At 50.1% G+C, this 23754-nt stretch overlaps 9 protein-coding genes across 9 annotated transcripts; 4 read left to right on the forward strand and 5 right to left on the reverse strand.

Moving 5' to 3' along the window:
* Positions 1–3409: 3409 nt before the first annotated feature.
* VTN77DRAFT_5774 (uncharacterized protein) lies at positions 3410–5141 on the reverse strand (the record flags this gene model as incomplete). The annotated part of the gene is made up of 2 exons (XM_069421978.1): positions 3410–4444; positions 4497–5141. 2 exons carry the CDS (start codon positions 5139–5141, stop codon positions 3410–3412), a joined length of 1680 nt encoding a protein of 559 aa, XP_069276652.1.
* A 671-nt stretch (positions 5142–5812) lies between these two features.
* VTN77DRAFT_5775 (uncharacterized protein) lies at positions 5813–6775 on the reverse strand (the record flags this gene model as incomplete). Its single annotated transcript, XM_069421979.1, has 1 exon — positions 5813–6775. The coding sequence occupies one exon, from the start codon at positions 6773–6775 to the stop codon at positions 5813–5815; it is 963 nt and encodes a 320-aa protein (XP_069276653.1).
* Positions 6776–7182: 407 nt separating this feature from the next.
* Positions 7183–8293, forward strand: VTN77DRAFT_5776 (uncharacterized protein; the record flags this gene model as incomplete). Its single annotated transcript, XM_069421980.1, has 2 exons — positions 7183–7298; positions 7369–8293. 2 exons carry the CDS (start codon positions 7183–7185, stop codon positions 8291–8293), a joined length of 1041 nt encoding a protein of 346 aa, XP_069276654.1.
* A 747-nt stretch (positions 8294–9040) lies between these two features.
* VTN77DRAFT_5777 (uncharacterized protein) lies at positions 9041–10679 on the reverse strand (the record flags this gene model as incomplete). Its single annotated transcript, XM_069421981.1, has 4 exons — positions 9041–9235; positions 9309–10410; positions 10482–10530; positions 10631–10679. The coding sequence occupies 4 exons, from the start codon at positions 10677–10679 to the stop codon at positions 9041–9043; spliced, it is 1395 nt and encodes a 464-aa protein (XP_069276655.1).
* A 370-nt stretch (positions 10680–11049) lies between these two features.
* On the forward strand, positions 11050–11868 carry VTN77DRAFT_5778 (uncharacterized protein; the record flags this gene model as incomplete). Its single annotated transcript, XM_069421982.1, has 2 exons — positions 11050–11153; positions 11235–11868. 2 exons carry the CDS (start codon positions 11050–11052, stop codon positions 11866–11868), a joined length of 738 nt encoding a protein of 245 aa, XP_069276656.1.
* A 370-nt stretch (positions 11869–12238) lies between these two features.
* On the reverse strand, positions 12239–13388 carry VTN77DRAFT_5779 (uncharacterized protein; the record flags this gene model as incomplete). The annotated part of the gene is made up of 2 exons (XM_069421983.1): positions 12239–13261; positions 13338–13388. The coding sequence occupies 2 exons, from the start codon at positions 13386–13388 to the stop codon at positions 12239–12241; spliced, it is 1074 nt and encodes a 357-aa protein (XP_069276657.1).
* A 1262-nt stretch (positions 13389–14650) lies between these two features.
* VTN77DRAFT_5780 (uncharacterized protein) lies at positions 14651–16968 on the forward strand (the record flags this gene model as incomplete). The annotated part of the gene is made up of 2 exons (XM_069421985.1): positions 14651–16052; positions 16112–16968. The coding sequence occupies 2 exons, from the start codon at positions 14651–14653 to the stop codon at positions 16966–16968; spliced, it is 2259 nt and encodes a 752-aa protein (XP_069276658.1).
* A 676-nt stretch (positions 16969–17644) lies between these two features.
* Positions 17645–18286, forward strand: VTN77DRAFT_5781 (uncharacterized protein; the record flags this gene model as incomplete). The annotated part of the gene is made up of 1 exon (XM_069421986.1): positions 17645–18286. The coding sequence occupies one exon, from the start codon at positions 17645–17647 to the stop codon at positions 18284–18286; it is 642 nt and encodes a 213-aa protein (XP_069276659.1).
* An 852-nt stretch (positions 18287–19138) lies between these two features.
* Positions 19139–21260, reverse strand: VTN77DRAFT_5782 (uncharacterized protein; the record flags this gene model as incomplete). Its single annotated transcript, XM_069421987.1, has 2 exons — positions 19139–19351; positions 19491–21260. 2 exons carry the CDS (start codon positions 21258–21260, stop codon positions 19139–19141), a joined length of 1983 nt encoding a protein of 660 aa, XP_069276660.1.
* Positions 21261–23754: the final 2494 nt, after the last annotated feature.

Raw genomic sequence — 23754 nt, forward strand, 5'->3', positions numbered from 1 at the left:
TGTAGTAAGGAATATAGACAGGGAGCCTGCCTAAAAAGTAGATAATAAAAAAACTACTTATGTAGTAGGTATATATAGTACCTAGGCCTGGGGGCCAAGAGAGTCCCAGGCATATACTCCATAGAACAGGCATTTTTTCTCTTCAAAGTCCAAAACCAGTCGAGTGAAGCGAGACCCGTAAGGCTTGTAGTTTAGATAGAAATCAGACGCTCAGTTTGTTTGACAACTGCTGAGTTACTGTGGATAGATTGATCCGTCGAGAGACATCGGATACACATACGTCGAATGACTCCAGTTGATCGAAGAGCTCTTTCTCATTTCTATCCTCACATTCTCACTTTCATTCTCGTCTCCATCCACTTTCTACCTAGAATGCAGAACATCCGACTGGACTGGCTGGTCAGCGTCTTGACAGGGCTTAGGGCTCAGGGCCAGGGCTGCCTCCAGACCTCGCCTACTTCCTGACTTCCCAACGCACTGCCCTTTCAATCGTTATCAATGTTGTCAACTTCATCATCTTCGTCTTTGTCTAGCTCCATACTCAAATCCAGAACAAGTTGCTGTGGAAAGGGTCTGAAACTTTGCGAACGCATACTACTCTCTCCTTGAACCTCCTAGTTCACATTCACCTTCACCTTGACATTGACCTCCAACTTCACCTCCACACCTGCAAGTCGACTTCACCTGCTTCTCGACTTTACCTACTTCTTGACTTCACCTGCTTGCTGCACCTGCTCTCAACTTCACCAGAGAAGTACCTGACATCAATCAGTTATCTCCGACACGAATCTCACGCATCTCATCCCTGCTTTTTACCTTCTGAACTTCATCCCACCGAGCCTCTACAATGGCACTCCCGACAAACATCCAAACCTTTGACCACCCTCACACCGAAGTTGAAATCACCAAAGACCCTAACCTCACCATACGCGTCTGGTAATACCGGAATGTCTCCACCTCAACCGGCCAGGAACGCCCCGTAAAGAGAACAACAGACTTCCTCGTCAGGAAGGAGATTCTCCGCTCACACTCCACAATCTTCGAGACCATGTTCTTCGAGCCATGGGCAGACTCGAAACGTTCGCTGATCGACCTCAAAGAGGACACACACATCAAAGCGAAAGCGCTGGAGATCTGGTTCCGGCGCATCCATGACACGCTGATGAGTGAATGCTACGATGTCCCGCGCTCCCTGCTCTGGAGCGTCATCGCCGCGGGGGACAAGTACAGCTTCAAGTTCGACTTGCTGACGGCTTGGTTCGATCAGTGGTACGACAGGAACGAGCGCGATCAGGACCTGGCTCGTGACAAAGGTCAACCCGCGCAGGAGCTCCTCTTCCCATGCTGGGGTTTGAACATATCAAGGGCTTCCTCCGGGTGACGAGGTGGCTCGTCTACAATCGCACCACGCACATCGTCGAGAAGAATCCGACTGAGCTGAAGCATATTCATCTCCCGCCTCGAGTCATACGTAAGTCATCCAACCAAGAAAGAAAGAAGGGAAGAAAAAAAAAGAGTTTAGTTCTGACTGACAATGACGTGAAAGAACAGCTAAACAGCGCCCGAGGACGACTAAAAGCCGTTCTCCACGATCAACTCTGGACGCCAATCGAACGACCCCTTCAAAGCGGCACATGCCCCTGCAAAGAGAAAACGCTCTTTGAGTACCAAAAGGCCATGCTCCGCGCCGACGCGTGGCCTCTCGAGCGGACCTTCACGCAGACCAGCGCGGCCAACCTCCTCAACCGGCTTTCGCGGGTGACGTACGCAGGCCAACAAGGGAGCTGTACGGGTTGCCGCATCGACTGCGCCGAGGTCGTCAAGCGCACAATTTGCGAGACAGATCAGTACTTCGACGGGCTCTGTTTGCGGTGCATGTACAAAACAGACCCGTGCCGATCCGCGGACAACTATTGGACTCACCATCAGACGAAGGACTGGGACAAGACCTGTCGCCGGTACGGCATCAGTCATGGCGAGCCGACGTGGTACTACTTGTACATGGGGAGCGAGCCGCACAAGGATGCGCGGGAACGGTGGTATGAGAAGCGCCGACTTGACTCCTGGAACTACTTCTACTAGTAGTCAAAACTCCGAAGAAGGAACATACTGTATGTACAGACATGGACTGTGCTGTGCCTAATTACCTCTGCCTGCTACTAAGATCTCAAATACTGTATGAAAATCAAATCAATTCCGTGATCCTTAGTCTCGGTACTTAATCAAGGCTGGTGTCACTGTCACCTACAGGCCGCAGACAAGACTCCGCAGACCCAGTAAATACTGTGCTGTATGTACACACGTCTGACATCTGTTACTTGACGGCAGACGGGATTACGCGGCAAGTTGAACACAAAGACTTACTCAGACAGAATCAGATCAAGCAAGCCAAGTCAGCTGCTTGCTTGCTTTGTTTCGAGCAGCACAGCACGGAAAACAACCGGAATCAGTTCTATTGGTTGAGAAGGAAAATCATACCCCCCTCCCCCTCTTTGCTTTTTCTTTTTTCCTTTTCTTTGTTCCTCGTTGGTTGTTGGTTAGCTTCGCCAATCCTTGACTATTTTTTTCTTACCTTTCCCCAGCCCAACAGATCATCCATCCATCCATACAGATCCATGCCGGGGTTCCGGGGTTAAGTTCGAAGCTTCAATGAAGTTGAATTCAATGTGATACAAAAACCTAAAACTAAACCCAACCTTCGAAAGCGAGCAAGCGGACAAGCAAGCAAGCATAATTAGATCCTTTTTCGTTTTCTTTTCGTACCACAACGGTATTTGTCAGAGATTTCATACAGATGACCTCTTTTGTGTGACATTGAACTTATGATGTACGTATATACATACGTAATTAACTACTACTATATGTACGTAACTAAGCGAGAGAGCCACTGGGACGATAGAGGGCATTTTCCCGATCAGATCGGATGGGAGAAAGCAAGGGAAGGAAGGAAAAGGCGGTCTACATACGGAGTAAGTACACTGTCTGGGGACGGGCAGATCGGCATAGTTGTGTAGGTAGGTAGGTATATGTACCTGCACAAGATATGGTTTTCTGGGTTTATTTTATTTCATTGCAAGGGACATGTTTGCTCAAAAAGAATATTCTTTCCCCCTCCCCCCCTCAAAAAAATAAAGTTAGCCCAGGGAACTGCAAGGCAGCAAGCCTCGTAAGCACTAATAAATTTAATATTTTCAACAAAACTCACTTCATGTATATCTTCCTAGGTATACCTTAGTTTATCGTGTCGCCTGCGATTGGTGTGTTTTTGATTGATTCATTCATTGACGCCATTCTACCTAATACCCTACCTTACTCCGTACAAAAAGTGCATGCACTAATAACACCCCCCTGCCCATGTCCATGTCCACATCCATGTCACGTTCATGTCATTCATTACATACAAACTCGTTCAACTTCCTGGCGTCGCATAGCGGAATGTAAATGTTCGCAAACCCTCCAGAATCGTCTCACACCGCGCAATGACTTGTCGCAGAAAATTGACGTCCGACGCGCTCAGCCGGTTGTTGATGATAGGTTCGAAAGAAGAAGATAAAGAAGACGTGGTTGTGGTGGAGGAGGACTCGTGAATGCCGTAGTTGTACTGTGTCCAGAGAAATAGTGTCGTCGTCGTCAGATCACCCGCCGTCTCGTCTTCCAGAAGAAAATCATAATTGCTAGCACGTTCTCCTTCCCAAGACTCAATCTGCTGCTGCTGCTGTTGCCCGTCCGGGTTGGCATAATAAGTCTCGACAACTTCCCTCATGGCAGCAAGCATCTCCTTCGATCGATTCAGCATTCTGTGGATGAGAAAGCTGCGCACTAGTGCTCCTTCCTCGCGAGGGACACTATACTGCCCGCAGCGGATGCTGCAACTATCGTCCAAAAAGGGGTCGTCCTGGGAGACATCGCGCGATAATAACTGTCGAAACACGCGGAAGAGCAGATCCAGCGTCGAGATCGAGACCAGCAGATTGGCGCATTCCTTCCGGCAGAGCTGGCAATGGAGAAACTTCTGACAGGCGGCCAGTGACGCGTTCACGGCTTGGATGGACAGGTCGAATCGCCACATGGCCATGTCCCGGTCGAGATTGTATAGCTGGTTCAGACTCGCTGCTTGACTTTCGAAACAATCGCATGACTCTCGCGAGGTCGATGATTCTGTCAGAGAGTTCAAGGAGCTGGCCATATCCTGGGTGGGTGAACACGCATAAAGAGACAGCGACGGAGACGGATGAGGGAGCTCTGTCAATCTGATGAGGGGTTCCGGATCAGTCCTTGTGGCGTCCGACAAGAAAAACTCGTCCGGTCCGGTAGGAAGAGGCGAGCTGTATGGAGAACCTCTGCTGGAGATAATGGGCGTTTGGATAGGCTGAGCTTGGAAATCCAGAGAACCTTGGGAACCCCATTCAACGTCAGAACTTGGAACGAGTCCGTCATAGCTTGTCTGGAAAACTTTCAGCACTCTTGCTTCTTGATAATGCAAAATGATGGGTTACCTGATAGTAGTTGTCCTCCTCTCCGTAGTTCACATAGCTGGAGGTCGAAGCCGAAGGTTTGAAGGAGTGCCAAAACTGCGAGGTCGCTTCTATTGTCGTATTCCTATTCGAATGCATCTTTTGTTGAATCTTTTCCTGGAGCTCTTCTAACTTCTTCAGCGTCGCCTTATTCCTGCTGCCTTTCGGCTTTCCGGCTCGGCTTGCCAGGCTGTATTTACAGGGAACGCCCTGTTTGTTGCAGCGTAAACAGGTCGAGCCTCCCGAGCATTTTACTTTCGATTGTCGGCAGGAGTCGCAAGCTGACCGAAGTCGTGGTTTGTCATGGGCATTTGTCGGTAAGATTGGCGCGCCAGTCATGTTTGCTCCAACGCAGCGTCTAGCTGATGTTGATAGGGATAAGATGTAAGCTGGGAATAGGATTGAATATGGGATAAGATTGAATCTGGAAGAATGTACTGTCCCTGCAGAATGATCACCGCCAAATAAAAAAGAAAAGATAGCCAGACGAAAAAGCAAAACACTGTACGGTAAGTAACTAACGAGCAAATATAAATCGTCGATCCTCGGCGCTTGTGTATATAAATCCCGTTCGGCTTTGACTGCAATCTGATTTACCCAATTGTCGCTGTATTTCAGGCCAGCCATTGTGACACCTTTGTGTTTCAACCAAAAGGTAAGGCGATCGTATCTGCCTGGGTCGTTGGTGAGAGACTCTATCCTGGTTGCCGATGATTTTATGCCTGTCAAGCGGTCAGGACATCAAGACAGTCGAAATAGGAAATTGCCAGAGTGAAGCTCTTTGGGTAGTTGAGAATCGCTTGGTACTATGCGGGTGCTATTCATTGCAAGGTAACACAAGGCACGCGGGTATCCTGTCACGAACATTCAGAAAACCGCAGCAATGGCGATTGACAGGGACCACACACCTTAATCGATATTTGTCATCGAATGTCATTGATCGAACTGTATAAGCGAGGAGGGAAACCCCGAGGTCGATCCCAGCCTGTCTTTGTTCTCCTCTCATCCACTAGACTTTGCCAGATGGAATAGGCAGACCTGGAGTCCCCATGATTCGTTTGTTCATGGAATACTCCTATTACACATAACACAAATCCCGACAACAGACCACATGGGGAAAAACTAAGCGGGAAATTCATGAATATGCAGCAATTGTACTGTACACTGGTCATTTATCGTCTATAAGTACGCCGAATTGTAACGGTTGACAAATTAAACAATGTCTAATTCATAGCAATTCCCGAATGTATATGACGGGTGTATGCACGCAGATTCTAGTTCCGTTCACCAATCAAACGTCAGGTGGGTGAACATAATTCCGCAAGGCCGCTATGCCGATAGTCAAACGCCCTCAACAGACCAGTTAGATGTGCCACCGCGGCGCAGACGACTAGTACGTGGAAGATCTGATGGGAGCTCCCAAGCAGGTCGAATTTGCCCGGCCACAGTCGTTCCGGCACGCGAGCTGCGTAGATGGCAGCCCCTAGGATGTAAAGGAAGCCTTGGAGCAGCAGCCAGTCAAGACCGATCTGGCGCGTCATCTGCTCGACCCCGTACAACGACAGCCCATGCGCGATAGGAAACACCGCCGACAGACCCATGGAGACAAACAGCGCGGCTCGAAATGGCCGCCATTCTGGAGTCCTGAATGGCGGGATCAAACAGACGCAGGTACAACCGATCCCAAGCGTACAGATCATGGTCCAGTAAAGGCGCTGCAAAGAGGGCGCACAGAAAAAGCCATAATAGAGACTAGGTACGAAGCTGCCTGTGATGAGCCCAACAATTCCGACATAATCGAGTGCATTGCCCACCCGGGCGACTAGCGGGGAGTGGTTAGAGATGGTATGGTAAGTTGCCGACATGCCCAGACAAAAGGCAGCTCCAGCGAAGAAGCACGAAAAGGCAACAATATCAGACCTCGAGGCGGTCTCATAGCGGGGAGCAAGAACCTGATAAAGGCGGAGCCCGGCGGGGAGGATAGCTAGTGATGGTAAGAGATGGGTGTAGATATTGACCGTCTCGTTATGGAGATAGGTCAAAGACTGGAAGGAGACGCGGAAGGAAGCGGATACGGGTCGGTAGCCTGTGTGAATATGCTGGTTATCTCGCCGCCATGATGGCAGTTCGTCCCAATGGAGGAGTTTTCTGATGGCCTTCTCAGGTTGCTCGAAAACCATTGCAGGGGTGACTTTGTCATCGTCCTTGCACGGTTCATTCCGCGAGCCCTGCCCGGGCCGGCGTTGGCGAGCGGCGACCATGGTTGAGGTACCTCGGGTAGTAGTACTGTACAGAAGTACGGCTCAATGGATGATGAATAGTATGGTACAAACAGAAAAAAGAGAACAAAAAGAAGAAATTTGTTATCTACATAATGGGACGAAAAAAATTCAAATGAAGGAAAATATACAACAGAGGAAACCCAAGAAAACCGAAAAAAATGTTGGGACTTCAGAGTACAGTCAAACTTACCGTTTTAGTCGGTCGTTTTGAAATCGCCGGAGCAAACAAGGCAAACACTGCTCCACTGTCACCTGTCACGCACGTGCATCGGGCGGAGTGCCGTTGCAAACAGGACAAACACGCGAGACGTTTCTCTCCGCGCGGAGGTTACATGTACGATAACGTTGCAGAAGATACATCTACCATGACACTGCAATAACACCGAATGGAAAATCCAACTCGTCCAAGGCCATTCAAGAAGGCCGAGAGCGGTCCGGGCCGATTGCGGCCGGTTTCCGACCCTCTGGAAAGCGTGGGCTTCCCCTCCAAGGGCGACAAGACGTAGTGTTATCCCGCCACGGACCTTTCTTTGTCTGTCTGGGGCCCTCTGCAGCAACTGACTCTGCTACAGGTTGCTGGACTACAAGGCGCAAGAGGACTATTACAACAAGATCGTCGAACGGTATATGCGGTTTTGTGCTCAGCATTCGCACGACCTCGATGCGGCATGGGCGTCGCTTCCTACAAGCGCTTCGGCCGATGCCACCAGGAATCCGCCCGCAGCTCCCCCTATCAGGCCTGCGCCTGCTTCTACCCCGCCTCCTCCTCATCGTTCTTCGACAGAATCTCAAGGCGCGAAGTCAGTGATCCAGACGCCATCTCCACAAAAGGGGCAGGTTGATGAGGAACAGCGGCCGGTGCGATCGGCGGCAGCAGAACTGTCTACACTTCTTCTCTCGCTTCGCAAACTCCGCGAAGCAATTCTAGCCACGTCCTCCACGACTCCTATCCCCTTTGCACAGCGGGTGCACATATTTTCAATTCGACTCTCCATCCTGGCGCGACATCCCCCGTCATACTTCCCCTCTCTGCGTTATCTGCTCGATAACTTGCACTCCGCTGCCCATCCACTCACAGCCTCCGAGCTCACGGAGTTTACCTCCTATCTGATCCTGGACTATGCTTGCCGGCAGAGCGACATGGCCGCTGCGTATGCGCTGTGGGTCCATGCCAGAACTAAACATGGCTTCCAGTCCGTGTTCGTGGATCGAGCTCTCGCGGCGCTCATGCACGATAACTGGGTCTTATTTTGGCGAACTCGCAAAGCGGTGGACGGGTACATGCGCGCAATCATGAACTGGGCTGCAGACCACGTTAGGAGACGGGCTCTCAAGGCCATCGGAAAGACTTACATGAGCGTGAACGTCCACTGGCTGGTGGAGAACTGCACCGGAGAGGACGATTGGACATGGGAGAAGCTCGTGGAGAAGGAAAAACTTGGATGGCACAAAGAAGGCGATTCCATTCAGATCCGGAAGCCCAAGTGCAAGACTTGAAGAAACCAAATTAAACCTTGGAGGCTAATATCATTGTTTGGAGTCTGGTTGAGGTGCATATATATACAGGCGTTGTCATCTGGATCGGTCGGTATCGGGCGTTTTTGGGGCCATTATTAAAAGGGGCGCGAGGGTTGGTTTTCGAGACTGTTCGTCCAAAAAGTTTCATCACATTCCTTTTGGCATGTTTTTTTCTGGTTTAAGAGAATACAGGTTTGCATTGTTTTCATCCTTAGTCCCCATTGGAAAGAAACCCTGGGAATTGTTCGTTTCACGTTTCATGTTTTCATCACTCATACAATCATATCGGTACGCGAGGCTCGATATCAAGATATCAACATTCCGAGAAAAGGGAAATGACAACAACATCATCACCCCTTCCCCACCCCAAAAGTAAAAAGAATAAAAATAAAATAAATCAATAAATAAAACGCATCTGATAAGGGGTGTCCTCCCTCCCTGAACACCCCCACAAATTCGTTGTTAGGCAGAAACTGGGTTCTCTTTGTGTTGGAACCAGAGGGATTCAACTGGGCTGCTCCCACTTGGGACTTGTGGGGTGCAGTCCTAACCACTGCACCGCAGCCCAGGTTCTGATTGACAGGTAGAAAGACAAAGAAATTATATGTCGCCGGCGTGAAGGTGGGAGGGGGTTGGTCAGGTGACTGAGAGCTGCATTGTCTTAGATCCGGTTTGTGGGAAAACCGTCAACAAAGGCGTCATCAAGTGAGCTCGTTTCTTTTTTCTTCAGAGCTTAAAGTCTGCATTCGACCGATCCAAGTTGGTTTCCCCCGAGTGCGTTTGTTTCGCAACCTCATCGGCAAGGCGCATCTTCAAGTTTCGCGACTTGTCCGAACAGAGCTCGTAGATGGTTGATAGGTTGAAGGTCAGGCTTTGGAAGGAGTGGTTCGCAGAGATGAGGGATTCAAGAAGGGCGCGAGACTGCGTGACGAAGAATTAGCATTTTGAAACCAAGCTGGAAAATAATAGACAGTGATAGGGAGCCTGGAAATACCTCATTCAATTGACCGGTGTATAGTAAACACACGGCCAGATTCTGCGCAATCATGGGTTCGCTCGACTTGTTAGAATTCTTTTCCAATAAAGCCCTCCACTCTACGACGGCGTCATCATAGCGACCCTCCGCCATATTTATCAAAGCCTTCAGGACGCCTTCCTCTAGATGACTGGATTCGTGCAAGATCTCCTTCGCCGCTCCCACATCCCCAATTCGCAAGTATAATAGGATCTTCCTGATCCTCATACTATCGTTGTCAGCACTGTTCCCCTTTAAGGTGTCCAACGATCGTCTCGCAGCGTCCAAATCCCCCATTTCAATCAGCGCGTTGACACTCCGTATCCCCAGATCTGCCAATCTTTCCTTCCAGATCTGCTTTTGGGTACTGTCAATATCAGGCCGCATCAACTCTCTTCGCGCCTCGAGCCCAAGCTCATATAACCCAGCCACACTTCGACGTGCATCTCCAAATCCGATGCTTTGTAACCTGACAGCGAGAACGCGTAGTGGCCACGGTACAATGTGATACGGTTGTCTTCCATTGCTGCGGTTTTGTCCATCTCCAGCAGTCTCCAAATCAGCATCCACATAGTAAAAAGCGGAGCTTAGATCTTCCAAGGCCTTCGACTCCTGTGCGGCGAAGACGGTGTTCCCGGTTAGCTCGAGACATGCCAATCGGGTGTAGAACAGCGTAAAAATCGTCTTGTTATCCGTCGGGGAAATAGCGGGAGACGTCAACAGCGTCCCACACAGATGTGCTGCCAGGAGGAAATGGCCTTGGGCTAACAAACTATTAATGGTGCTTAAGGACGAAGACAGAGGCTCTCCCGGAGGAGGCTGATAAAAAGACGAACGGAAGGCGGGCGGAATATCGAGTTGTGAGAGCGGATGGTACATGTCCGGACGAAGAAGGTATGATAGGTCTTTGGTGAGCGGAGGCAGGTCATGCGTCGCCAGGATGCTATCCAACTCGACGCGGATAGAGTCAAAGTTGTCCAATGGACTGAAGGAGGGTGCAAGGGAAGCATTGCTCGCGTTGACTGGAGATTGAGCTTGTGACGTCTTCGGCGACAAAGGATTCTCTGAAGCAACAGGAAGACTAGCCACATCAGCCACGTTATAAGTTGAGACCCAGCATCGGAGATGCCATTATTCAAGACTTGGACTTACTCCTCAGGCATATCTAACGGCCCTTTTGTTGATGAGCGAGGTCGAGAAGCTGGAATCACGTTAACAATTTCGAATTTAGAGAATAAACAATAATCGCCTCGGGAGCTGATAGATCGCAATTAACAGTGGGTCGCTGGAGGGGAGCTTACATCTGGAAGAAAGATTGCGCCGATGTCTGGGACCTGGAGGGGTGGCCATGATGGTATATGCACAGTCTCAGATACGAGTCGAAGCATTCAGGTTGGTCCGTTAAAGATTCACCTGTCCGATTCCATATGATTTGGAATGGCTGCAGATCAGGGCATGACATGCATGCCGATTATTATCAGTAGTACGGTACTCCGTCGATGTCCCGCGATAGATAACAATCCCGGACTAGGATAGCTTGATTCTGCCAAAGGCGGTGAGGGCGCCTCCTACAACGATCTTGCGACCTGGCCTCCATGCGCCAGACTCACCAGCAACGCGCTCCAGTTCAGTTCTGACCTACCCATTATTCTGATTCAATAGCCCCTCAATTCTAGACCCGTCGATTGCGCTGGGGCTGTCATACAATTGGAGAGCCAACATGGCCACGTCAGAGAACAAGTACTCGGTCATTCTGCCCACGTACAATGAGCGGAGGAACCTGCCAATTATCTGCTGGTTGATTGAGAAGACCTTTAGAGAAAAGTGACCATCCCCCGGCTCATTTTTACCTTTATTTTCTTGTTCCTGGAAAGAATGCTGCTAACACTCGACTTGCAACATTAGTAACCTCGACTGGGAGATTATCATCGTGGACGATGGATCCCCTGACGGCACGCTAGAGGTCGCGAAACAGCTCCAGAAGCTCTGGAGCTCAGAGCACATCGTCCTGAAGCCGCGGTCGGGGAAACTGGGTCTTGGAACCGCCTACGTTCACGGCCTGCAGTTCGCGAAAGGGAACTTTGTCATCATCATGGACGCCGACTTCAGTCACCACCCCAAGTTCATCCCCGAAATGATCAAGATCCAGAAGGAGACCGGCGCCGACATCGTGACGGGAACGCGCTATGCGAAACGTGGGAATTTGAGGGGCGGCGTGTATGGCTGGGACCTGTTCCGCAAGTTCACGTCGCGAACGGCCAATCTCATCGCAGACGTCATGTTGATGCCCGGGGTCAGCGATCTGACGGGGAGCTTCCGTTTGTACAAGAAGAACGTGTTGGAGAAGGTCATTACCAGCACTCAGAGCAAGGGCTATTCGTTCCAGATGGAGATGATGGTCCGCGCTAAGGCGCTCGGTTACAAGGTCGAGGAATGCCCGATCACGTTTGTGGATCGTCTCTACGGAGAGAGCAAGCTCGGCGGTGACGAGATCGTTGAGTACCTCAAGGGCGTTTTCCTTCTCTGGCTGAAGGTCTGAAAGAAATTCTTACAGATTCCGTGGTATATGATAGAGCTGGGGCGGTTTTGTTGCTCTGCAGCGAAAGGGCTGGCCGAGAGCTGGTCACTTGCCAGCTGCCTAATTATCTCCATTTTGCTGAAGGCTTGCTGCTATACCCTTATAATTTCTCTCCTTCAAAACATTTCTTTATAAAGGTTGATGTGAGGTTTGTCAATTCGGGAATTTTTTTTTCTTTTTCCTTTGCTATGTATGTATATTAGGTCGTGATCCTGTTTGGAAACCGTTTGAAGTCTACCCCAGATGGAACATCATCTTCAGGATAGCGGATTCCAGGACAAGCTTCACCAAGCAGCAACAGGCTTTAACTTCCTGTCATGATGAATTGCTTTCAAGATAGCTTCTCAACGTCATTCAGATATCCCATCACTCTGGAGACGAGGTCGCGTCTAGCCTCTGCCTCGCCCTCACCCTCGAGATTGTGGGTGGCCCCTGGAATGACGCCACTATGCTCATCATCCCAGACTTCTCGGATCGTCTTATTAGTCGCCGCTTTCCACCTCCGCAATAACTCCTCCTTGTCGACCTTTTCCGGACAGTATTGGTCATTGCCAGAATATAGCACCAGGAGTTTGGACCTGAGCAGGTCTCGCGTTGCGATCATCCCGAAAGTCTCCTGCAACCGCTTGTCGGGCAAGTCTGAGCTGAACAGGTCGTCCTCCCGCGGGTTCTCTGGACTGTCTGGGCTCGTGAGACTCAGGAATCGCCTTGCGCTGATTGGCACATCTGGCGGATATCCTAATTTCGCGGTCATGTTGAGTGGAAGCAACACATCCATCTTGTTACCATCTGCATACGTCACCCGTCTTGCCATGTCGACAAGTTGTAAGAATGACGTCGCGAATTCGTTACCGCTTAATTTCTCAGTCCCATTTATTTGTCCCTCGGCGACCGCTTCTCGATCCGAGACAGGCGCTTGGAGAATCGCTCCATCCACTGCCGGTCGCGTAATATGGCGCAGGCCATCTTCAAACTCCGGATTGAACGGCAGTGGATTGGGGGAATAAAGATAGTGCAGGACATCCTGGCTTCCTGTTGAGTGACCCATAATAACGATCTTCTTGGGGCCGGATTGTTCTCCCAGCTGCGACTCCTTGTACTTCTGTACGTATTGCACACACTGCGCAATCTCTTCAACGTCTCTGCCCAGACTACCCAATCCCCACGCCGTGTAGGAAGAGGAGAGAAGAACGGAGAAGAGAGACCAGTCGGTGGGCTCTAGCGCTGCGGCCAAGTCCGCAACAAATGGAACGGTGAAAAAGCCATCTCCCAAGCCTCCGATAAACAGAAGACTATGGGGCTTCTTTCTCGTATTCGTCGAAGACGTGTACTCAAAGGCGGCCAGTTTGTTTGTCTACATGCAAAATCGATAACCATTCCATCAGCAAACAGCCGCGATGGTGAGATCATTGGGATGGTAGAGCCCGCACATATTGGTGGAGTATTCCTGGTTGGCCTCCGCCAACGCCAGCTGAACTCATGTTGATATACGAGTGGATTTGTAGAGAGCTGAATTTGACGTGAATAGCGAGGTAGTTAGATGGAAATTTAAAAGCAATTGCCGGAAGACGATCAAGATACGAGTCTGCTATTGACGCAAGCAGATTACTGATTAATGATAACGACCAGGTGGGGGAGCTAAACCGCAAACAGTAATCGATAAGCTCCCGGTCGGGTGGCATGAGAGCTGCTCTACTCCGTACCAAAGTTTCTTCCAGCAACCACCCAGTCGCAATCACCACACAAGAGTGTGCAAGAGAATGCTCTTCAACGCCCTCATCCGCACGCACCACATCACCTCGCGCAAAAAGATCGCAGTCCTGAAGAAAGCGGCAGATGCCCACAACTGCTTCGTCCTACTTCGCACAGGCGGCTCCCCCGGAGTGATGTATGTCGAGGGGCGACGGGAGGAAGACGTAGGGGCGTGGGTGAGCACAGTTCAGCGATTGAGGTATAAGGACTATCAACTAGTCACAAGGCCAGGTCCGCGGGAGGACGAGGGAGATGACGCGCTGGAGCCAGGATTGAGGGAAGTGGACACGGTTAAAGAATTTGGATCGGTGATGAAGGAGCGGGGATGCTGGGAATGGTGGAGGAAGGGCATGGGATATGTGCCACGAGACTGACTGGCTTTCCTTATGCATAGTACATACTTTTCTAACTGTTGAACCTGCCACCTTGATTCTGTTTGCCATGCGATATCATCTGTCAAGCTCTACAAAATCGAGTGAGCTTGAATTGTTCCTGAGTTACGTTGTTTGTTGTATAATAATGACCCGGTTTTGATATCCCAAATATTAAATTCGATCTGTTGAGACAGTTGCACTCCTCTTGATCGCATATACCTGGGTTTTCAGTAAATTACGTTGGGATACGCCGTATCTCACTAATTTGTTACGCAATTTGCTGTAATTTATGTATTGACATGACGCCAAGATATTCTACCGTGACGTGAATGCATCCAATCCAGTATTTCACTGACCTCCAACAAGTCGAAATGCCTACAACATAAAATGATGATTGCGCTATTGCAGGAACACATGTTTGACACTGGTGCTATTATTTCTTTTTCCTTTGAGACGAGGTTTCCACGTTGCTTCTTGTCTTGTTGCCAATGGTACATAACCTGATCTCGAAATTTTGATACCTCTAAGCACTACCCATTCATATACGTACTAATTTCATCGACTCGTTCTCTGCTTGTTGCCTATTTTTAACACTCACCATTCTCTTGTGATCTACAATGGCTCCAGCCCGCAGATCAGGCCGCCTAGATGGCGCCAGACCAAAGTACACAAACGACCCCTTCGAAGCAGCCGGACTCAGTGCAGATTCGGCCTCTGAAGACAACATCTCAGATCGGCCGCGTAAGAGGAAAGGAAAAGGCAGAAAAAGACAAGAGGATTCATCAGACGAAGACTTCGCTGAAGCGGGACTTGAGAACCTGGAGGAAATTCCAGACGATGACGAGGATGCAGCAGGGATTGATGACGAAAGTGAAGTGTTTGAAGACGATGAAGAATCTCTCAATGAGGAGACGGCTTCTGTTATGAAAACACGATACAGTAAGAAGAGACGACCAGATGGCACGGTCGCTTTTCACCGGGAAGAAACCCACAACCGTGGGATCTGGAACCCCATGGAGCATGTCAGCAAGTCTATGCATTTGAAACTGACCTTTGGAACGGACGACCGTGATCTCCTCGCAACGATTTATGGGAGGGATCGGTGGTTCCGGGGCATTGACGCGGCACTCCCAAGCAGGACATCTTTGGACGAGATTGAGTCCATGGCTGACTACGGGCCAGGGAAAACATTTGGAGTGGCAGGGGAAGATATGGAAATGGAAGCGACAACAGGCTGGGATTGGTATTATGACGACAATTCTGGAGGCAGATTTAGGAAGCGACAGCGAATAGAGAGGATCGACGAAGACGAAGCTCGCCAGAGATATCTACCACAGCCGCATAAAACGGAACACACGGTCATTATCGGCCCAGTTGATAATCAGAAAGTCTTCCATTTGCACCAAAATGAGTGCCTGGATTTTGGCGAAGCATGGAGTGAGACCAAACCCCGCAAGAAGAAAGGGAGGAAGCGGCGTGACGAGGATCCTGAGGAAGCTCTCCCTTCCGCTGAAGCAAAAGATGAACCGAGCGAAGAACACCCGGTAGACCAGAAAAGGCCTCGAGAAGGGTGGATCCTGAACATGGGAAACAAAGTCCAGTGTCTGGCTTGGGCTCCCAACCAGGATGGCGTCACTCAGTACTTGGCCATCGCAGTCCCGATCACTGAGCAGCAAAAGAGCGAGCAACCGTTTGAAGGGAAACCCAGCGGTACTCCAGCATTCACGCCGTCTGAACCGTACCCGTCCGCTCTGCAGATCTGGTCGTTTGAGGCCAGCAAAGATGAGGGATTGACGAGGACTCTCGACATGTCGTGCAAGCCAAAACTACGAATGGTCATCTGTACGGATTGGGGTGATATCAGACGGATCGCCTGGTGTCCGATGGCTCGAAGCAGACGGGATGAGGACGATGAGGATGGTTCCCACAGCCTAGGCCTGTTGGCCGGCGTATGGGGAGATGGTGCCGTCAGAGTCATTGATATCAAGCTGGGCAGTGCTTCAGACACACCGGAATTTTGTAAGGATCAGATAAGACGGTCAAAGCATAACAATTACTGACCAAGTGGATTACTACAGATCGACTACAATCTCCGGCATTTTCCTGCAAGCCTCCTTCGACTGTTTCCTCGTGCGTCACCTGGCTCTCCCCAAGTGATATCGCTGTTGGCTGCGCCAATGGCTTCGTTGCGATTTGGAACCTCGCATCGTCTTGCCAAACCGAGCCCGTGCCGGATGCTCCGTCCCCCTACCTGTATTTCCCAGTGCACTCGACATATATCACCGGCATTGCTTCTGCGTATCCGCAGCATCCTCATTTACTAGGTACTACGTCCATGGACGGCCAGACGCGACTCACCTCGATCCTAGACCCGCAGAAGGACGTGGTGGATACAAGTCGGATGCGATTGGGCTCGATGCACATTTGCTATTCCCCTTTCCTCCAGGCTTTTTTGTCTAATGATGAGAACGATTTTATTCGGTCGCTGGCTGTTCGACGCTTCTACACGACTACCACTGTGGGGAGAATGCCAAGCACCGTGACGGCGTTGGCGCCGAGCAGCGTCTGGCATCCCTCTGGCCTGATCGGGTGCACTGGCGGGTCTGTCATCGCCCTCAACCCGCTGCGCCGACTTCTGCATACGAAAGAGAGGCATTGGCACCTAACGTGGTTTACTCATGAATGGACTCGAGGCGCGCAGGCCGGGAGCCCCAATGTGAGCCGGTTCTTGGATGGGTTCCGTGCGGAGAGTGTCAGTCTGCTGCGGACCATGATGGGCGATCGTCGGATCGTCAACGGCGTGATGGCGATCACGATTTTCGACGACGAGAACCACATCACGGCGTTGTCGTGGAATCCCAACCAACGGTGCGCTGGGTGGGCGAGCGCGGGTATGGGAAGTGGACTGGTTAGAGTGGAGGATTTGGCGATCTGATAGGAGACAGAACAAGCCACGCGATTATTTACTCCAGCTGACATATTGTGCTCTCCGCAGGAGCCTAGAACGTGTCTCTGAGATTGCAGCAGGCTTTGTATCATATCCAAATCCTGCCCAATTGTCGATCTGCGATGTGCGTCGTTGCATTGCACCAGGTGTCATTGTTGTTGCTGGGTGTTGACGGTTTCGCACGTCCAATCGGAGCGTGTTGGTAGCCGGTTTCCCAGCCTCCTGAGGTCGTACTCCACCACAACTGCAGCTGGCCGGGATGCCGACCGGGATAAACAATTGGACTAATTAGGTACCACCGTACGGGAGTATACCTGGGCAGTTGTCAGGTGTCTTCGAGCGCCACCCAGCCTTCTTTTTTTTTTATAACAATGGATTTGAGTGCTCTTGCATGGTGGCTTTTTTTTCTCCATGACCATTTCTCTCCTTCCTCGTGTCGTGGACTGTTGACTTGATCCTGACTTGTCCTGACTTCTCTTCCTCATCATCCACATTTCTATCTGTATATCATTTCCTGTCTTATAGGAGTACATAATTTTTCTTCCCTGTATACATCATCTTCTATTGCGAGGAATTTTAGGGAAAAAAAAAGCGAGAAAAAAAATTCAAGTCCGTCAGAATAATATTTCCTCAACTGCTACCTACTTGTTCTCCTGTTGCCAACATGCATTTGAACACTGCTGCTGCTGCTGTCCTCCTTACCTTCTCATTGCTCAGCGCAAGCTGTGCGTTTCCAGTGACGCACCCGCAGAGCAATGCAACAACAATAACAACAATTGGGCACCTCCAACAACAGCAGCACCACCACCGAAGAAAGGCACCTTATTCAGTCGTACCTGTAAATGGAGATGGAAGCTCGCAAAGCAGCACCTTGACGAGCGAAGTGACAACGACTACGACTGAGGTCGAGGTCGAGACCAAAACCAAGATCGAAACCGAAATCAGCACTGAAATCTCAACGCTCCTCGAGTCTACGACTACGACTGTCCCTGCGCCTGCGCCAGTGGTGACGGTGACTGTCACGCCTTCCATGCCTTCAACAACTTCGACGCCTTCTCCCTCCGTGGCGGCCTTGGCGTCCCCATCATCCTCCTCCTCTTCTTCGCATGCCTCGTCGAAGCCTGCATTGACGACACCGACGACTCCGACGACGCCGCCTCCAGCCGTCACGCCATCTGCATCTGCGTCTGCATCTGCAAGATCCATCCCAATTGCTCCATCAGCGAGCATTGTCTCTCCACACAGCTGGACGAACGCGACGAGAATCATCGTCCCCCGGCAGCAGCCATGGCAGCCTGGTCGGTGATGTGACGTGAAAATGAAAGCGAAGTGCCAATAGCACGCACATGCACAACGCTCTTCGAAGTCAAAAGAAAATGGTTTCGAACTTTCGAGATGTCTGTCTGTTATGACCTGTTACGAGAGATAATGATGATGATGCACATGGTGATGTCAATTTCATGAACAAAAGGGTCTTTTTTTAGAATATGTTTATTTTCTTTCTCATTTTTTGTCTTATTACTAGTCAGGAAAGTTGATGAATGTCCATTTTTGAAAAATGACCATATATATTCATTGACGAATATTGCGGTAATTCTGTTATTCAAGTAAAATAGACCGAAGTAAGCTGTAATTACAAAAAAAAAGCAATTGGAAATCCTCCATCTCTACCTCTATGTAGAGTAGGTGAGCCTGGTCCGAGGGAACAGTATGAAACAACAGAAAGGAACAAAACAAACATGACAACATGCAAGCGTGAGGTGGTATCAACCATTAAAGATCGTACAATCATAAAGCAAAGGGGAATCAAATCTGCTATCAACCCTGATAACAGGGTTTAGGGACTTGGGTCATGAACAATCATGCCAGTGTTGTGGATATCAATGCAAAAAGGTGCCCGTTAGACATGCAAGCATACGTAAACTTCATCGCTAATGATTGATATGGGGGATGAAAACATGACACACAGAAGCATATCGTGTATATGACCATGCAAAGTGACAAGTGACAACCAAAAAAGCTGCGCCTATCATGTGCTTTTGAAGAACATCTCGGACGTCGTGAATGGTTCGTAAACATGCAGAGGAAAATGACAACGTTGTTGGTTGATCAGCACACCTTCGGGTTTCGTCTAGTCGGTCGAAAAATTCGATAAGGATCAAATGTAACCGAGATTGCTGAGAAGGGCCTTGCACTCGTTGGCAGGCATACCGGCCACATTCAACTGTCGCACTTGAGACGAGCGTCGGAGGCGCTGTATCCCGTGACCTACCTTCCACCCCTCGCTCTCTTGCAGCACGAAGACATATTTCTTGCCCTCTGGGTCTCGGATGCTGGCCCGGACAACATACAGGCCTCGCTGTTCAGCCGTCTGGATTGAGAAACGGTCTCCATCAATACAACTGCCATTCTGGCCAAGCAAGCAGATGAGGAAGCAAACCGGGACGTGAAGATCCTCGAGAAATGCATCCAGCAAAAGCAACTCGGTTTGAGGGAACGGAACAGCATACCTCAATTAGTTTCATTGTCCACGCTTTCACATCCCATTCACGTTGTGCTACTCCCCGCACGTCATCATCAATAAACAATCCCTCAGTCGTGATACGCAGGACTAGACCATCAGTGACAGAGCCCTGCCCCGACACAAGTTGCGCAATTGGTGTCTTCGTGAAGGCATTATTGAAGGCGTACACGCCATTGATAATAACTTTATCAGGGTCCTTTGTGAAGTATGGGCCCCGAGTGGATGGCGGGGGCGTCGTTCGTGCAGTTGATTGCGAAGATGCGTATGAGGATTCAGAGTAGATGGAAGAGACTGATGTACCAGTACCACTATATGGACGACGTGGTCTGTCATATGGACAAAATGAATAGGTATTGTCCTCGGTGGCAGGGCTTGCGGCAGGCTGTGTAGGTTTCTTGGGAGACGGTGTGGGCGGTGCTTCCGATGGAGTCGAGCTGGTAGGGTTGGGAGATTTTGCAGCAGCTTCTCTGGCGGCAGCTTCTTTTGCAGCAGCCTCTTTGGCAGCAGCCTCTTTAGCCGCAGCAAATCTAGCCAGAGCTTCCTGCCTCGCTGCTTCTCTGGCGGCAGCCGCTTTTTCAGCAGCTTCTTTCTCGGCCTTCTCCTTCGCCTCTCTCTCCCTTTCGGCAGCCTCTTTCGCAGCAGCAAACTTCTTCGCAGCAGCCTCTTTAGCCGCAGCAAATCTGGCGGCAGCTTCCTTCTTTGCTGCTTCTTTAGCGGCAGCCTCCCTTTCAGCAGCTTCTCTCTCGGCTCTCTCCTTTTCCTCTCTTGCTCTTTCAGCAGCCTCCCTTTCGGCCGCTTCCCTCTCAGCCTTCTCCCTTGCCTGTCTTTCTCTTTCAGCTGCTTCTCTTTCTCTTTCGGCGGCCTCCCTGGCGGCTGCTGCTTCCTTCTCGAGTTTCTCCTTCTGTTCTCTGAACTCTCTCTCCAGTTCTTCCCTCTCCCGTTGTCTTTGCCTTTCCATCTCTTCTCTCTCGCGTTGTCTTTGCCTTTCCATCTCTTCCCTCTCACGTTGTCTTTGCCTTTCCATTTCCTCTCTCTCACGTTGTCTTTTCCTTTCCATCTCTTCCGCCTCTCTCTTCTTCTTGTACTCCTCCATCTTCCGTCGAATCTCTTCCTTGCGCTTTGCCTCTTCACGTGCTTTGTCCCCTTCGCTTTCAGCTTTGCTTTCAGCTTTGCTTTCACCTTTGTTTGTTCCCTGATTGTGATTATGTGGTGGTGGAGGTGGTGGAGGTGATTGAGGAGGGGGGTTCCCAGCGTTGTGCTGATTACCAGAATGCTGAGCGCCCGCGGTCGATCCGCCCTGCGCAAAAGGGCCACCGGAATTCTGTCCTGCATTATACTGAGACCCGGACCCAAATCCGCCAGGACGTCTACCACCTCGCCATCCCCAACTCGCGCCTCCTTTAGCTTGTAAAGCGCCAAAAAACCATCCTGCAGCACCCACCACGATGACGAGAACAATCATACCCACTCCGCCTCTAGCCACAGCCGGCGCAAACAAGCTCTTGACAGTGGGAAGTATAGTCATCCATACCACGACCGCAAGCAGTGTGGATAATGAGCCAGCGATGAAACTGTTTCGATGACATTGCAAGGACGGTAGGTAGATGAAGCCGGAGCCAGCAGAGTGGGGAGGAATGATGAAGATGTCATAGTTTCCATCGGGCAGATCTGTCGCTCTCCGATACCTTGTGCTCCCCTGAGTTGTATGTGGATTGGCGCCATGAGGCGGAGGTGGCGGGGGAGGTCCCTCCTTCATTGTAGCAACTTTCGAGCTGTTTGCGCCTTACGGGATTCCACAGAGCGGGTCCCTTGGATGTTTTGGAATGGTTATGGAACTATCCAATTCTGAATTCCACAGAGCCTTCGCCTTGCAAATATTTACGAGTCCTGGCCGTCTCACAGAATCTGAGCATAAAAGGGAAGTGATATTGACTTCATGTTCACAGCGACATGGTTGGCACGGAGGCCGTAACCTCCAGTGCTTGTCCTAGCGTCACTGGGAAGGATACTGTAATCCGGTAACGACGATCGTAGCAGCAAAAAATGCCGAGCGAGTCTGCGGGGACAAGCAACAGGGGAAATATGCAGATGCAGATTGCCGGTTCGGATACGCGTACACACCAATGGGGCAGCCAGCGAGCCTAAAAATGATTGTCACTATCGATTAGAATCAGGTCAAATAATAGTCTGGCGCGAGAATAGGAGCTCTACCTCAGTGGTACATATGCATACGGAGAACAGTGGAATCTCGAGAGGGATGATGCTGGAGGAGAGGTTGAGAGGGTTCGAGTTGACACGTCCGGCTTTGCTTGATTATTGACACCCCTCTAAAATTTTCGCTACACCGCACCTGTCACAGGTCCAGGACGAACAAACGTCAGGATTCAGCACCGCCCAGTTCACTTACTGTACCGGGTTAGGCTCAGCGCTTCCAACCTTAGTTCAATTGCTCAGAAACTCAATGTTCTACTAGATATCACCGTTCTTCCTGTACGACCACTCTCTGGCCTGTGTTCGAACTGAAGCAAACATCCAGGTACTCCGTAATTGTCTGGAGTTCAACGTCCGGAAATATTGTCTACGCGATATATCTCCGCACTTTCTTTTATGTACTCACTACAGCAATACGGGTGGGTTGGGAGTTGAGGCAGCATCTTGCGAGGAGCGGCGTCGTGTTTGTTTTGATTTTCCTCTTTGCGACACCCATCCAGCGAGGCCAACCACTCAGACTTCACCGCGCCTTCCGGACGGCCGTAGCTTGCAACCCAACGGCGTCACCAGACGCGCCATCGCCTTGTGTCATTCGCAAATAAACGTGTTTCACATCGCCGGTTGCTCAGGATCCCGCCCATTGCAGCCTATCGAGAGATGCGAACGTCTTCGAGAGAGGGGTACCGTCGTGAGTGGAGTGGGCAATACAGGACAGTATTAACCTCTCTCTCGCGCGCGCAAATGAGAGCATTCGAATAATACCATGAGTCGTTGACGGAGTACAAGAGTGTACGGAGCACAACATCCAAGACTCGACCAGAGACTGAGGTGCACATCGAACCCGCAGGCAACAATAATGACTCTAGTTGACTAATTGCAACCGAAGACTTGTGGAGTGATTTCCTCTCTTTGGCCCTCCCCAGCAAGGAACTGATCAGATCTGTTGGAACAGAAGCTCACCTCAAACTTCGAAGAATCACGCCAAACCTTAGTCCCGCTGTATTGTTCGAGCCAGCAATAATAGACTTCCCCAGCCTCATTATGGCTATCTCACCAAAGCTACATAATTCAGGCTCTGGAGTCATCATTCGCTGAATACGGAGGAGACATCTACCTGCCACCGTGCCACGTATGTGGAAGTTTGAAGCCAGTAATTAGACCGTGCCTATGGTCAGGTTGCTTCGAGTAGGCGTTCAGCGGCAACGATCCCCCGGACAACATATTTTGCTGGCGGCCCGTTCCCGCCTACGCCATCCCGCCATGCTACAATCTGACCCTGAACTATCAGCAACCAGTGTGGCTGGGAAATTACTCCGTAATGAGTCATTCTGTGGCATGCGAATTGAGTGGCAGGATGAATCAATTCATCGATCAGGTTGGTGCATGAGGGCATGTTGCTTTTTGACTTGCAAGAGTCCATGATGTGCTGTCGTCATTCTACCAGATTTTTATCGCCGTTATCGTAGCTTATCTCGCTGATAAGCATGTGTTGCTGACAACAATGCCATTTATTAGCAACTTACTAATCGTGAGATCATCATCATCACTATATTATAAAAACCTTGACTTCCGTTTTGCACTGTGTCACATCGCTGTAAAAAGCAACATACGATAAGCATATCACACCAAATTGACGAAATCTGCCTAGCTCCTATTAGAAGAGATATAAATTGGCAAAGGGTTTACCTCCATTAGTTGTATATTAGCAAGGGAATGATATGCACCAGTGAGAGAGACAAATTTACTATGAGTAGATAGCCCGCCTGGAAAGTGATAATAAGAGTAATACCTGCTATGGGCATTCCCCAGAGGGGCCCCCGACAGAGACCAAGCATGATTGTCTCAATCGAGCGAAGCGAGACCCTGTAAGGCTTTTTTTCTACTATGAAAATGAAGTTGATTTGATCCAATTAGTTACTTTATATAGTCTTTAAGCTTGACGCTTAATTATCTGAATCCTTTAGTTGGCGGAATATTGGATTCGCTTCAAGCCTTACAGGTCTCGCTCGCTTCGCTTGACTGATTGGAACTTTGAAGAG

This window comes from Rasamsonia byssochlamydoides, assembly GCF_041956645.1.
Source record: "Rasamsonia byssochlamydoides strain NRRL 3658 unplaced genomic scaffold VTN77scaffold_42, whole genome shotgun sequence".
Classification (NCBI taxonomy): Eukaryota; Fungi; Ascomycota; class Eurotiomycetes; order Eurotiales; family Trichocomaceae; genus Rasamsonia; species Rasamsonia byssochlamydoides.